Source organism: Stegostoma tigrinum, chromosome 25 (assembly GCF_030684315.1).
Source record: "Stegostoma tigrinum isolate sSteTig4 chromosome 25, sSteTig4.hap1, whole genome shotgun sequence".
In the NCBI taxonomy this organism is placed as follows: Eukaryota; Metazoa; Chordata; class Chondrichthyes; order Orectolobiformes; family Stegostomatidae; genus Stegostoma; species Stegostoma tigrinum.
The window spans coordinates 12,759,085-12,773,353 of NC_081378.1; the positions used below are offsets into that span (position 1 = coordinate 12,759,085).

Genomic DNA, 14,269 nt, shown 5'->3' on the forward strand with positions numbered 1-14,269 from the left:
CTAGAAGCCATCGAAGCCACTTTCCTAAAGAAGAGCTCTCTATCAGAGAAGTTTGAGCAAAAGCTAAGTAAAACTGAGAAAAGAACAGGGAGAAAAGGAAAAAGGAAAAGCGGATGAAGAGGACAAGCCTGGGCACAGGAACCCAGATACTGCCTACGTCGCCACCACCATCTTGAACAATAAACATGAGATTGGTGGATTTTTGCCGGAGATATGGAGGGCAGTGGGCAGAGCTGTGCCTATAAATGTGCATTGTAAAATTAGCTCACAATCACATTGACTAGAAGAACAGGCAAGAGCTGGCTCCCATTCCTATGTCACTTTAACTTTCAGATGAAGCATTAAGATCCTGTTTGCCTGAAACTCACAAATTAGGTGTCAAAGATTTGATGAACAGGATTTTGGCTGGTGCCCTAATCAATATTTATCTCTCAAATAACTCATATAGCTTTACCAAAATTTGCTGTGCATTAGACAACTGCCACATTTCCTACATTACAGCTAACAAAATGCTTTGAAGTGTAGCTATAAAGGGCGTGATGATAATTTTAGGTTGTGAAAGGTGTTATACAAATGCAATTTCTTACTTTTTGAATAATCCACATCCAGGTCCAACCAAACTCTAAATTTTTGGGTTACCCGCAGTGACCTAACCCTCGGATTCATGAAAATTGCTTGATACAGTCCCAAGAAATGTCAATGCTTATGATTGAAATATTCACGTTAGCTCAAAATCAACATGTTGCCACAAATCGCAAAAAAAGAGTTGACCTGCCCAGCAAGCAATACTAAAAGTGCCAGTCTGCAGACCACCAAAAGAAAGAGAAATTTGAATATGTTCTTGCTGTCACTATAGGATTATTTACGCTGAACATTTAAGTACTGAGAAATTCATCAGGTATAACGCATGGCATGGCATGTGAATTAGCAAGCATCAACAGATCAGGCGAATAGCATGTGCTGCCACAACTAGTTTTCCCTTCTATATTCTCAGACACCAAGGGTTGGATTTGCAGTGTTCTCTGGGGGTGAGATCAAAGGCAATCCAGAACTTAAAGCGGCTCCTTTATGATTCCCAGCTCGTTCCTGTCTCCAGGCTATTTTCACAGAGGCAATGTCATGCACCAGGAGGGATAGGCACCTTGGCAATGGTGAGTTTGTCTCTGACTTTCCAGTCGATGGATGGGGTCACAGCGTTGACACAAACTCAACCTCACATTTCCGAAAGTATTTTGACAAACTGCCTTATGAGGCAAGTCAAGCGGTTACCCATTTTTTGGGCAGACACACAACTTTTATAACCCTAGTGCTAATTGAATGTCCTTGTGTTTATCAACCAAATAACTTTCAGCAAAATGATGCATATCCAATGTGGACCAAAACTGACCAAAGTTAAAATGGTAAACTTGGAAACTAATCTTTTTTGGAGAAGGTGTGGGGGTGAGGTTGGAGTGGGCGATATAGCACACAGCTAGGATGTACAAATGTAGCTGGAATCAAGGACAGGCCACATCAGTCAAGGAAGATAGATGTATCTTCAGCCATTGACTCTAGAGGTCCACATTTCAAATGGTGTTGCCAGACCCATCACCACCTTGAACACTTTGTGCTATTCTAGTTACCTTATTTTCAAACTGAGGGGGCTTGGCGTATGACCAAGATGGAAAGCATGACCAAGGCTGAAGTGGATGGGAGAGAAGGAGGGGATGAGATAAAAATGAAAGACGAGGAAGGTCCAAATTTGGAGTTGGAAATCTTCAAGCAGGGTTATTCAATTCTTGAAGAATTAACTCACAAATCAGGCTCAAAGGTTGTGAGCCTTGTTACTTGGTGATATATATCATGACTAATGGATTGAAACCTCTTTTACCAATGTCTGGGCCATCTTTGTAAAAGAAGAGGCTAAAAGGACGTGTTAAGGACAGCTGAATGAGTAAAAATGTTTGATCAATTATCCGCTAAGCACTAAATCAGCGCTAGCACTGTCAATTCAGATGTTGACAGTCAAGGTGCCATTCCAGTGACCTGAACAAGAAACCCAGGCTCACATCTGAGAGCAGTACTGAGGAAATGGCAGAGGTGCAGTGTCTTCGTCAAGAGGTTAATCCGAAACTGTTTCTGCCTTCTCGCTTGGATGCAAAAGGATCGCATGAAGATTTTGAATAAGAACAGGCAAGTTATGTAAAGTGTCCAGGATCTTACACTTGCTCAGTCCTGTCATGACCAACTAGCCTAGATTAATTGATCAAGACACCGAGTGCAGCTTGAACACACACAATTCTGACTGAGACACAGGTGTGTGACCCTTGAGCCAAATGTTATGACCAGAAAAAGAAAATGGTGAATTGAGTGTAACGTGGATATCACAGCTGTTCCTGAGATTGCAGGCTTACTTTGAACTTTATTATAGTTATTACATTTACGTCGTTCATATTTTTAATTTTGATTCTTTCTGGATTGCTAATAGTCAAAAAAGTGTTTTTTTTTTAAAATGGAGTTGTCCTTATGGAACTTTCGAAAGACCTACACATTGATGGCTCAATTTCTTTTCCTCTCTCACTTAAAGTAGTAGCAGAGTATTTTTTCTCAACATTGATAGAGAGATTATTTTGGATTCTTAGAGGGCAGTTTTTTTTTACTAAATGGAGTTGTGTTTTTGTTTGAAGAGGCCTACACATGGCTGGCTCTGGAGGAGATTTTATTAATTTTTTTTGAGGATTTAAAGCTGTCTACTCGACAACATGGGGAGGAATCATTTTTAATTTGATGACTCTAAGATATGCTAGTGAATGGAAGTGCCAGTGGGTTAAAAGTGCCCATGTGAATTAGCCTGGGTTTGAACTCAAGGTTGCTCAGGCAGTAAGTTGTGCTAATAAGTTAGCAATATTTCAGATGGGAAACCCTAAAATGACAAACTCTTGCATAAGGAGGCATGAGCTATCTCCTACTTTTCAGTCACTTTTTCCCCCCACCTCGGTCAACTTCAACAAATTTACAAAAGGATTCCCTTCCTTATAAATGGGACACCTGTCACAAACTGAAGTAAATTTATACTTTAAAACAGAACCAACTTAACTAAACTTTCGAGTTCAAGAAAAAATTAAATGCAGAAAAGAATTATTAACACAATGCAAACATGTAGATTAGAAAGAGAATTGAGCCCCAAAAGAGAGATAAGAAGGTGAAAGGAGTAGACGTTGGAATACTAATAATTGAACAGTTGATTTCAGGACCCTTGGCTTTTCAGGTTATTTGAAATCCTTTTCCCCTTTTGCCAGTGATCGCCTAGCAGCCAAAGACACAAGAAACTCCTTCTGTTATCTTGCTTCCTTGTGATTGGCTTCCAGCACTCTGAACAACAGACCTTTACCTGCATTAATGGGTGGCTCTTTGACGATGACTTCACAGCACACCAGTACTCAAACCACAGCCAGTGCATGAGGATCTCAATCCACGGCCACACGAGTATCGCAGTTCAACAATATACCTTCTTCCACGTGCACACACGGGTTGGGGATGAACTGTCCCATTTTTCTTTAATCTTGAAAACTCTCTCAAAACAGGCCTTTGGTCCAGACCACTGTCTTTTCTCCTACCACGTTCACAGTCCAAGAACACAGATCAGTCTGTAATTCATTTTCTCCCTTTTATGGCCATCCTTTTTAAGGTTCCCTGGCACCCATCAGGTGAGACATTCCGTGATATCTTTTCAGCTGGCCACTGGATTTACATCCATAACCATTTGAATGGCAATAGAATTCTTCTTAAATGCATATGTTTGAAATAAATATTCAACATGTCCAAAAATAATCCAATGTTATAGTTCGTGACCCAAGGTTCAACTGAAGATGGACACAAAGACAGATCTATAATCATACCTTTGCTGCTTTGATGAAATTCTCTGATGGACTCAATTGCCTTATACAAATCAAAATGTCAAATGATGATACAAACATAGAAATTATTGAGGAAACTCAGCAGGTCTGGCAGCATCTGTAGAGAATAAGCACAGTCAACATTTCAGATCCAGAGACTCCTCTTCGAATAAACAGTCAAATCAGATGAAGATTTGATGCCAAGGTCTTCATCTGATAAAGCATCACCAGACCAAAAGCATTGGCTCTGCTTCCTCTCCACAGTCACTGACAGACTTCTTGAGCTTCTGCAGCAATTTCTGACTTTTGTTTCAGATTTCCAGTTCTGAGGTTTATTTTACGTTGAATGATGATTGTGGCTAAATACATTCTTCACCGATGGAGACTTGGCAACTAGTAAATCCAAATATATCTTTAGATGATGTTAGATGGCAGCACCTATACATGGCAAAGCCAAGAATTTCCTATGATCACAATAATGCTTTGAAGTCCATTTGTGGGATGGGGTGCAGGGGAAGAACCGGTGTAGGAGGGGTGCTGGAGGAAAGAAGATTTCCTCTACTTGTTATTGGTAGCAAGGTTGTAAACATATCTTATATGGCCTTGCTAAAAAAGTTCTGAAGAGAGGATATTGTGGATCAAAACATTTCCTGCTAGTTATGTCCTGGGGTAGGATATATCTGACGACAGATAGATCTTCAAAACAAGATTTTGATGCCAAGGCCTTTCTACCAGTATTTTTCCCCATTTTACTAAAACTTGCTGAACCATGCTGGGGGCTATCTGCAATCTGCTTTACTCTAATCTCTATTCAACTATCAAGTCTTAGTCACCTGTTGTGTAGTATGTCCCTGACCGAATCCCTGAATTCAATCCTGTTGAATTTTTTTGACGTTTTCTTGATCCTAGTAGTTTAATAACTTTTCTCCTTGTTACTCAATGCAACAGCTTCTTTACCTCATTTTCCTTAACCCTTTTTCTAACTTAACTCTATATAATTAAACTGCTAATCTCTAGTCTTACGTAATTGGGATGTTTCCAAAGCCTTGTGTCATACCATCACAAGAAAACAAGCTCTAATGTGCTCAGTGGAAACATTCTTGTTTCTGATACAATGGGTAATGGGTTGAAGACCACTCCACAGACTTGTCCCTGTAATCTTAGCATTGCCCTGAAGCATGAGATGAGGGACTACACCATAGCTAGAGGTATTGCCCTCGACATATTGTGTCTATCCTCTTGGCTGATGTACAAAGGATCTGTGTGACACTTGAAGGAGGTGGGGGAGTGATTCTCTCAGTGTCTTGGCCAACATTTATTCATCTACTGGAACCAAGGAATGATGGCGATCAGGATAATCACCTTATTGGTGTTTGTAGTATCATGCTCTGCTCAAACGTCATGCACCTACACTTTTTGAAAATAAAGCTACAAAATGCTTTGAGAAGTCCTGAAATTTGAGAGGACCTCCTATCTTTGCACGTGCTTCTCTTCCACGAATGGATATCTCCACGGTTTGTTCCTGAGGATTGGGATGGGTTTCTGCGGGCGTAGCTGAACCAAAGAATGTCATCCCTTGTTGTGGGATGATACTCCAAATGAAATACCATTGACTGCAGACCAGATTTACCAATACACTGACTGGGAATGCTTATGATCGGAGACGACTTGCTTATCACAGCTTACTGACACCGTTTGAAATCAAATCGTGAACAAATTGAAAAAATCCACTATCATAGTCTGCGGTACTGAAGGAATTAAGTGATTGTTATTTTAGTTTGGACCTATAGTAGGTGGGGCTGATACTTTCGAGTTGTATGCCATTGTTACAGTTTTTGAATCTAATTGTGAATAGAAAGCAGATTTTATTTTAAACAGCAAAATTTTAGAGGGTGCGTGGAAAGAATCCCGGAACAGGTGATAGTTTTTAATGCTTTGAGGCCACATGGAGTCGCTTATCATAGAATCATACAATATAGTACAGGCCATTTGGCCCATTGAGTGTGCACTGACAGACCACAACTCTAAATCTACACTGGTCCCACTTTCCAGTGCTTGGTCCATAACCTTGAATGATACAATATTTCATGTGCTCAGATAAGTAATTTTTACAAGGCTCTAATATTTCCCAACTCAACTGCCCTCCCAGGCAATGCGTTCCAGGTGTCCACCACCCTCTGGCTGAAAACATTTTTCCCCCCGCTAAGCCTTTCACCTTAAAAAACATGCCCCCCCCTGTTATTGACACTTCAATTAAGGGGAACAGCTGCTTTCAATCCATCCTGTCCATGCCCCTCAATTAAGTGCTCTCTCAGGCTTCTCTGCTCCAAGAAAACAACCTGAGCTTATCCAGCCTCTCTTCTTAGGTAAACTGCTCCATCCTGCTGAATCTCCTCTGCAACCCCCCTTCAGTGTAATCACAACCTTGTTTGCACAACATTATATAGATCATGCCTAGGGATGACCCAAGTTTTGTTGAAAGGCTGTTATTGAGCTGGTAGCTTTCTGGCACATTCCTCTAAAGATACTGTTTGTGCTTGAGTGAAAATCCTCAGGAGGTGTTTACAACCATTTGAAAGCTTGCAAAGCCCACAATCCAGCAAGGAGTAAAGGCTATGCATTTACTTCTGACCACCATGCTGCAGTCATTGAGAGTGAATTAACTGAAAGAAGACTGCAGTGAAACGAAGCTTTTCTTCAGCTTGTCATTAGATGTACAGAGTGCAATGTCTTTTGAGTCCAAAAATTGGACTGATTCTAAATCCATTTTAGAAAAATGGTGCAAGACTGGGGTGAAAGACAGCAATCTTAAATATTATAACCTTTTACATGGGAGTATTTAGACCCATTAGCATAATTCAATTCTGGCCTATCATCCTTACTGTCAGCAATCTTAACTTGTTAGCAATGCATTAGTAACACGACAAAGACTGTGATGTTAGCAACAAGCCTATTTACATTCATGATGTGGAGGTGCTGGTGTTGGACTGGGTTGGACAAAAATCAGAAGTCACACAACACCAGGTTATAGTCCAAAAAGTTTACAGACTGAACACTTATTCTGATGAGAGATAATGGGAACTGCAGATGCTGGAGAATCCAAGATAATAAAATGCGAGGCTGGATGAACACAGCAGGCCAAGCAGCATCTCAGGAGCACAAAAGCTGACGTTTCGGGCCTAGACCCTTCATCAGAGAGGGGGATGGGGTGAGGGTTCTGATGACTTTATTTTACTTTAAGTTGGTTAAAACTCTCATTAAAATATCAGGGAAAGAATTTTCAAAAGGGGGCTCGTTCTAAGTATTGTGGCCTCCAAGAATTCTCACTTGTACAAGATGTAAAAGACAACATATTTAAAATAAACCTCTAGAACCAGTTTTAAATTAAGAGAAACCTTGCAGGGAGCATCGAGAAAACATCATATCAGTGACTGGGAGAGGGAATGTGTCTGGATGAAGTATGCACAATTCCAGCACTGATTACAGTGATTCCACGATCACCAGAATAGGGATTAAATTCACTCGATCTATTCAGTTATTTGGCTTTGCAAGAAGGATTTTTTTTAATACAGAGTCTTCCAATTTATAATTACAGCCATCACAATACACCAATCTTCAAAATTAAAGCCTCAAATGAAAGCAAACATGCTGCAAATGCTAGAAATCTTAAACATAAACTGCTGGAGAAAAATGAGCAAAGTCATAGAGTTTTTACAGCACAGAAAAAGGGCCCAACATGTCTGCACCGGTCATTAAGCACCTGTCGACTCTAGTACCATTTTTCAGCATTGAGCATCTTGCCCTTAATCTGTGGTGCACATCTAAAAGCTTCTTCAATGTTGAGGGTACCCGCCTCTACCATCCTTTTAGCAGTGAGTTCCAGTGGCTCAGTGGTCAGTGCAGCTGCCTCACAGCACCAGGGGCCTGGGTTCAATTCCAGCCTCGGGTGGCTGTCTACGTGGAATATGCATACTCTGCAATGCATGCCGTCCGGGTGCTCCAGTTTCCTCCGCGGCCCAGAGATGTGCAGATTAGGTGGATTGGCCACGCTTAAATCATCCAGGGATGTGTGGGTTAGCCAGGGGACATGAAGGGATATAGGGAAGGGGTGGATCTGGCTTGGATGACCTTTGAAGGATAGGCATGGGCCAAATGGCCTGCTTCCACACTTCAATGGTTTGGGAGAGTGGAGTTAACACAGCCTCTGACATCACTCAGAAAGCCATTCAGTTCAAGGACAATTAGGGAGCATAATAAATGCTCCGATGATTAAGCCTCTTTGGAACTCTTTCTGAAGGGTGGAAGCAGAGTCGTTCAATATTTTTAAGGCAGAGATAAATAAATTCTTCTTAAGCAAGAAAGTGAGTGGTAAGCAAGGGTAAGTGGGAAACACGGATTTGAGATATCAATTAGCTCAGCCATGGACTTACTGAATGGTGGAACTGGGTCAAGACACTGAACGACATACTCCTGTACCTCGTCTGAATATCTGTGTGCCATCCTTCAGCTCACATTGCATGAAAATTTGAAAAAGAAAACTGCCCTGTCAAACGTAGTAGGAACTGCAGATGCTGGAGAATCTGAGATAATAAGGTGTCCAGCTGGATGAACACAGCAGGCCAAGCAGCATCAGAGAAGCAGGAAGGCCGACGTTTCGGGCCTAGACCCCTCTTCAGAAAATGTTCTGTGTTCATCCAGCTCTACACCTTGTTACCCTGTCAAACATCTCTATTAGGTCATTCTTCAGCCTTCTCCCATATCAGAACAAACAGTGGTAGGCTACTCAGTCTGTCTAAGTTGCAAATGGGAAGGCGATGGCCTTGTGGTACTATCGCTAGACTATTAGTCCAGAGGCTCAAGTAATGTTCTGAGGGCCTGGGTTTGAATTCTGCCATGGTAGATAGTGAAATTTGAATTCAATTTTAATAAATGATCTGGAATTAAGAATGTAATGGTGACCACCGTCAATTATCAGAAAAATTCATCTGGTTCAGTAATGCTCTTTAGTGAAGGAAATTGCCATTCTTACCTGGTCTGGTCTGGCCTACATGTGACACCAGATCCACAGCAATGTGGTTGCCCTCTAGGCAATTAGGGATGGGGAACAAATGCTGCCTGGCCACTGATGCCCTCATCCCATGAATGAGTAAATTTAAAAAAAAACTGAAGACAGTTAAATAAAATCAAGATACCACAGACGCTGGAAACCTAAAATAAAAGCAGGAAATGTTGGAGAAACTCAGCAGATCTGGCATCATCTTTCGAGAGAGAAGCATAGTCAAAATTTTGAGTCCAATATGACTCTCTTTCATACAAAGAAGTTATACCCTAGACTCGAAACATTATCAGTTTCTCTCTCCACGCATGCTGCCTGACCTGCTGGGTTTCTCCAATCTTTATTGCTTTTAGCTAACACTGAAGATGGTAGGCTATTTGACCAGGTGGGGCATTTGGCATCTGGAAAAGTTATATGATGAAATACCCATCAATACCCCGTTCTCAAGCGTAGGCAACCCTTGTGGCGTTGACAGTTGGGACCTTATATAAATAAATGTGAATTGAGCCACTCAACAGAGACAGCGCATGTGCAGCTGGCATTGTCCCTCCAAAGCTCTGCCAAGGGTAAGGGCTGATCGAGAACACGCGGTGTTAGTTGGCATAACTGTTTAACAATTTCACAGGCAACCCAACAGTGTGGGCACAGCTCTTAGCAACTGTGCTGCATTTACCAAGACTCCCCAACCATCCCTTAAACATTCTGCAGGTGGTTTAGGAGAAGGCATTAGGATAACGGTGAACAATAGGAGACCAATACAGGCCGAACCCACTCAGACTGAGACTTAGAATTTATTCACATGCTCACAAGTGAAATTTTCAGTCACACTGCAAAACGTCAGGGTTACAGCAAACTATTATTTGATGAGGGAAGCCTTCCAGTGGTGTACATAAATAGTAATTTACTGAGAGAATACAATATATAGCAAACGAAATCAACGCAACATTTTAAAAAAAGTCTGCTGGCGCTAGGAATTCCTCTGCTCGTTGTGTGTAAAGCCATCGTAAATGTCTTTGAAAGGTCAGTACGTTTACGTATCTGAAGAAATTGTAACCGCAGTCTGAAAGCGTCACGGGAGTATAGTTCTGGGGCAGGCTTACACCATCACAAGTTCTCCACTCAAGAAAACGTTAACAATGCACTCCTGGCCCAAACAATCGTTTTACAAAAAAAAACCTCACATAAAATAAAGTGATAGACTTACCGAGCAAACAAACCACAAGCAACAGCCTCATCTTCATCGCCTCAATCTCAGTGACGGACTTGGTTTGGGTTCGTTTTTGTTGAGCTGTTGTGATCTGCAACTCTTCACACGAGTTAAAACTTCACTGGGGCTTTGTATTTTGCTTGTTGCAGGCTTGCTCCCTGACGAATCCGGTTTTTGCGTTCTCTCTCTCTCCCGTGTCTATGTGTGTGTAAAATTTCCACCCCTGAAGTCTGCCTCACTGATAACACTGATGCTTCAGCACCTCAGCAACTGAAATGACAAAAGCGCCAGTTCCGTTGAAACATCCCAGGCAGAGCGAAAATCCCAGCCGTCACTCCCCCCTTAAAGGGACAGGCACTGCCAAAGGCTCGGCCACCTTTCTGCCTGTAGGGAGATATAGGAGCTTGTGAGGAAGAACATTTTTCTTAATGCGGCCAGTGTTAATAACTTGCTAACAAACCAACACCCTATTCAGGGACAGTATAAATTGTTTCCTTTGGAAGTTTGTGTTCTGTCTATCCTAAGTGCAAGATACAATACTTTATTAGCAAGTTTTTATTTTGCAAAAATATTCGTTTTTATTCACATAATACCTTGCTAAAAAACAAATGAGATTCACTCAGTTGATTCCTGGAATGAAGAGGTTGACTTGCCTAGAGTAAGTTTGCTCCCCAATTGTGTAGAAAAGTGAGGAGTAACCGTATTAAAACATGTAAGATGCCGAAGGAGCTTGACAGGGTTAATGTTGAGAAGACAGACTTAGGGGATAACAGTCCCTTTCACAGTCTCCCACTGTGACTGTTGATCCTTTCGCTATCTTATTCCATATTGTCACGCCTCCTCTTGATCCCACCCTTATTGAGATTCCTGCTTTAGCCTTAAAACCACCTCCTGTTCCATTCGCCTGATTGTTCTTTTTTTCTGGAACACTTGCAGTCACCCTATTGTATTCCCCACCCTTAAAAAGCAGCTCCTGCCCTTCCTTGTGCCCCTGCCCTGCTGCTACTATTGTGACTTCCCACCCCCTTTTCACCCTCCATTCTCCATACCTTTCAGTGCACCTGACAACCGCACCATTTAAATAGTGTTCCCAACTGCTTCGTTCCACCTAACCTGCCTTTCTGTGGGCCTTTGTGGTTGAGTACAGTTTGCCTGGGACAGTCAGTTTTGTTGGTTTCTGAGAAGACTTGTAGCTCGGGTTATGGATGAGGTTGTCAGTTTGTTCGTCGAGCTGGTAGATTGCTTTGCAGACATTTTGTCACCATAGTAGGTAGCATCATCAGCGCGCCTCTGATGAGGCATTGCTGGTCTGTCCCACTTGTTATTTATGTGGGTCTGGAAATGTGGAAATGGACGCTCATATACCACCACCATGAAGCAGAACTGGTAATGAGGCCAGCCACCACATCAGACTCAACCAAAAAATAACAAAAGAAAAAGACCAACGACTCTTCAGCAAAGCCACACTGATGACCTTACTTAGTACGGTGATGAAACATCAGCAAGCCGACCTACCAACTCAGTGAGCAAATCACCAATCTTTGTTGGCATGTCTTTTGATGTGGTTGTCTCTTTCGATGGCCCAATACTTACACTGTCAAAGTCTAACTATGAAAAGCAACACTGCATATGACAAATGAAGGGTAATCTAGACTCAAAAACTTTAGCTTGCTCTCTCTGCATGGATGCTGCCTGAGCTGCTGTGATCTCCAGTATTCGCCATTTTCATTGCATATGACCGAGACCACTGCTGAATTAGTTAATATGGAGAGGTCTCATACCTAACACTGTAAATGTTTCCACAAAGAAACGGCTTGGTGATGAAGAAGCTAACTGTACTCACAGGGCCTTGGAGGAAGAAGACAACCCTGGTAGGTAAATGGAGAAATAAACATGCCTTAGAAAAGAGAGGTTGTTAAAGATGCATAGATTGCAACAAAAGACAGATAAGTGGAGACTCAAAGAATCCCAACGATGTGGAAGAAGGCCATTCAGCCCATCTAGTCCACACCAACCCTCCAAGAGCATCCCACCAACCCCCACCCCCCACCTATCCCTGTAACCCTACATTTACCCTGACTAATCTAACTAGCTTTTGCATCCCTGGACAATTTAGCATAGCCAATCCACCTAACCTGCACATATTTGGACGATGGGAAGAAACCAGATCACCTAGATGAAGTGCATGCAGACATGGGGAGAATTCCTATGGCAATGAAGGTATGGATATTTAGGGTAATGGGTCTTTCCTTTACTTAATTCACAGGACGTGGGTATTGCTGAACAGATCAGTATTTAGTACTCGTCCCTGAACTGGCTTTGTGAAGATGGTGATAGAGCTGCCTTCTTGAATACAACTTAAAGAGATATTGCTCTATTCTAGAGGACAAACAGCATCAATTACACTGTTGTGGGCCTGGAGTCAGAGACCAGATTGATTAAGGATGAAGGTTTCAATTGTCTAAAGGCCATAAGTGAACCTGACTGGGTTTTAATGATAATCTTGTAATTTCCCAGGAACCATGAATTTTTATTCCAAATTTTATCTCACTTATTTAACTTAAATTCCCCATTACTCTGGTGATGAGTTCTGAAATGCATCTTCAAATCATTAATCCAAAACTTTGGATTGCAGGTTCAGCAAAATAGTCACAATTTACACTGCAGGTAGAGCAATCGATAGACAAAAGGCTGGAATATAAATAGCTAACTAATTAGCAAAGCAGCTACACAGGCCAAACAAAAAGAAAATATTTTGAAAGTGAAAAAGAGTTAAAACTGAGAGGTAGACAGATACAGAGGTTAAAAACTGTAAGTACTGTGGGTGCCATAATCAGAGACAAAAACAGAAATGCCTGGGAAAGCCCAGCAGGTCTGGCAACATCTGTGGAGAGAAATCAGAGTTGAGTGACCCTTCCCCAGAACTGAAGGTAGCTAGGGAAATGTCAGTTTATATGCAGAAGATAGGGTGGGGGTAAGGGGCAAGGAGTAAATGGCAGGTGGGAATAGAGCCCAAAAAGAGAGAAGAGCAGATGGACAGACAAATGATTGGATAACAATCTGGATAGGAGGGTGAATTTTATTAATTAACCACATAAAATGGGGGTGGAACATCTGATGCAAGGTGTTATCCACTCTCATTTTTCAATTCTTGTAAGATACCAAAAAGATTCAGGTAGAGAGAGAGCTGTCTGTAGAATCCCTGAATACATATAAGACTACGAGAAACATCCAATAAAAATGCATTAGACACAACATCTTTTGAAGATAGTTGATTCTGTAATCAGCCTGCACAGAACAACATGTTAATCCATGTGTAATTGCAACCTACCTAATAGTCCCCGTTAATAGTCATTCACCCTCCTATCCAGATCGTTATCCAATCATTTTTCTGTCCACCTGCTCTTCTCTCTTTTTGGGCTCTATTCCCACCCGACAGTTACTCCTTACCCCTTACTCCCACCCTATCTTCTGCATATACACTGACATTTTCTTGCCTGCAATCAGTTCTGAGGAAAGGTCGCTCAACTCTGATTTATCTCCACTGATGCTGCCAGACCTGCTGAGCTTTCCCAACAATTTCTATTTTTGTCTCTGACTTATAGCATCCACACCCATCAACCTGAGTTTTAATATTTTACTTGTTTGCCAATTTTTAACTTGAAGTCACGGTATTCCTTCGTTCTTGTTCCCTCTTTCTTCCTCTATTGCTGTCTCTGGTTCGTTGTGTTGTTCATACATCTTTCAGTTTCACACTGCAGCTATTTCACTCAACAACAACAATATGTATTTATATAGTTTCAGAGACAGTAGGAACTGCTGGAGAATCTGAGATAACAAGGTGTAGAGCTGGATGAACACAGCAGGCCAGGCAGCATCAGAGGAGCAGGAAGGCTGATGTTTTGGGGCCCAGACGGGTCTAGGCCCAAAATGTCAGCCTTCCTGCTCCTCTGATGCTGCTTGGACTGCTGCGTTCATCCAGCTCTACACCTTGTTATCTCTGTATTTATGTTGTGCCTTCATATAGTGAAAAATTCCAGTATGTTTCACAGGAGCATTATCAAATGGAATTTGACACTGAACTACATAATGAGGTATTGAGACAGATCATCAAAGGGGGAATTTTTTTGT

The 14,269-nt window shown here is 41.7% G+C and overlaps 1 protein-coding gene across 1 annotated transcript in view; it reads right to left on the reverse strand.

Moving 5' to 3' along the window:
- The window catches only part of podxl (podocalyxin-like), a 155,861-nt gene extending 145,437 nt beyond the window's left edge, over positions 1–10,424 (reverse strand). Inside the window, exon 1 of the mRNA XM_048554169.2 lies at positions 10,136–10,424. Coding sequence (XP_048410126.1) covers positions 10,136–10,172 — 37 coding nt within the window. The 5' untranslated portion in view covers positions 10,173–10,424. The remainder of the gene's footprint in view (positions 1–10,135) is intronic.
- Between the last annotated feature and the right edge of the window lie 3,845 nt (positions 10,425–14,269).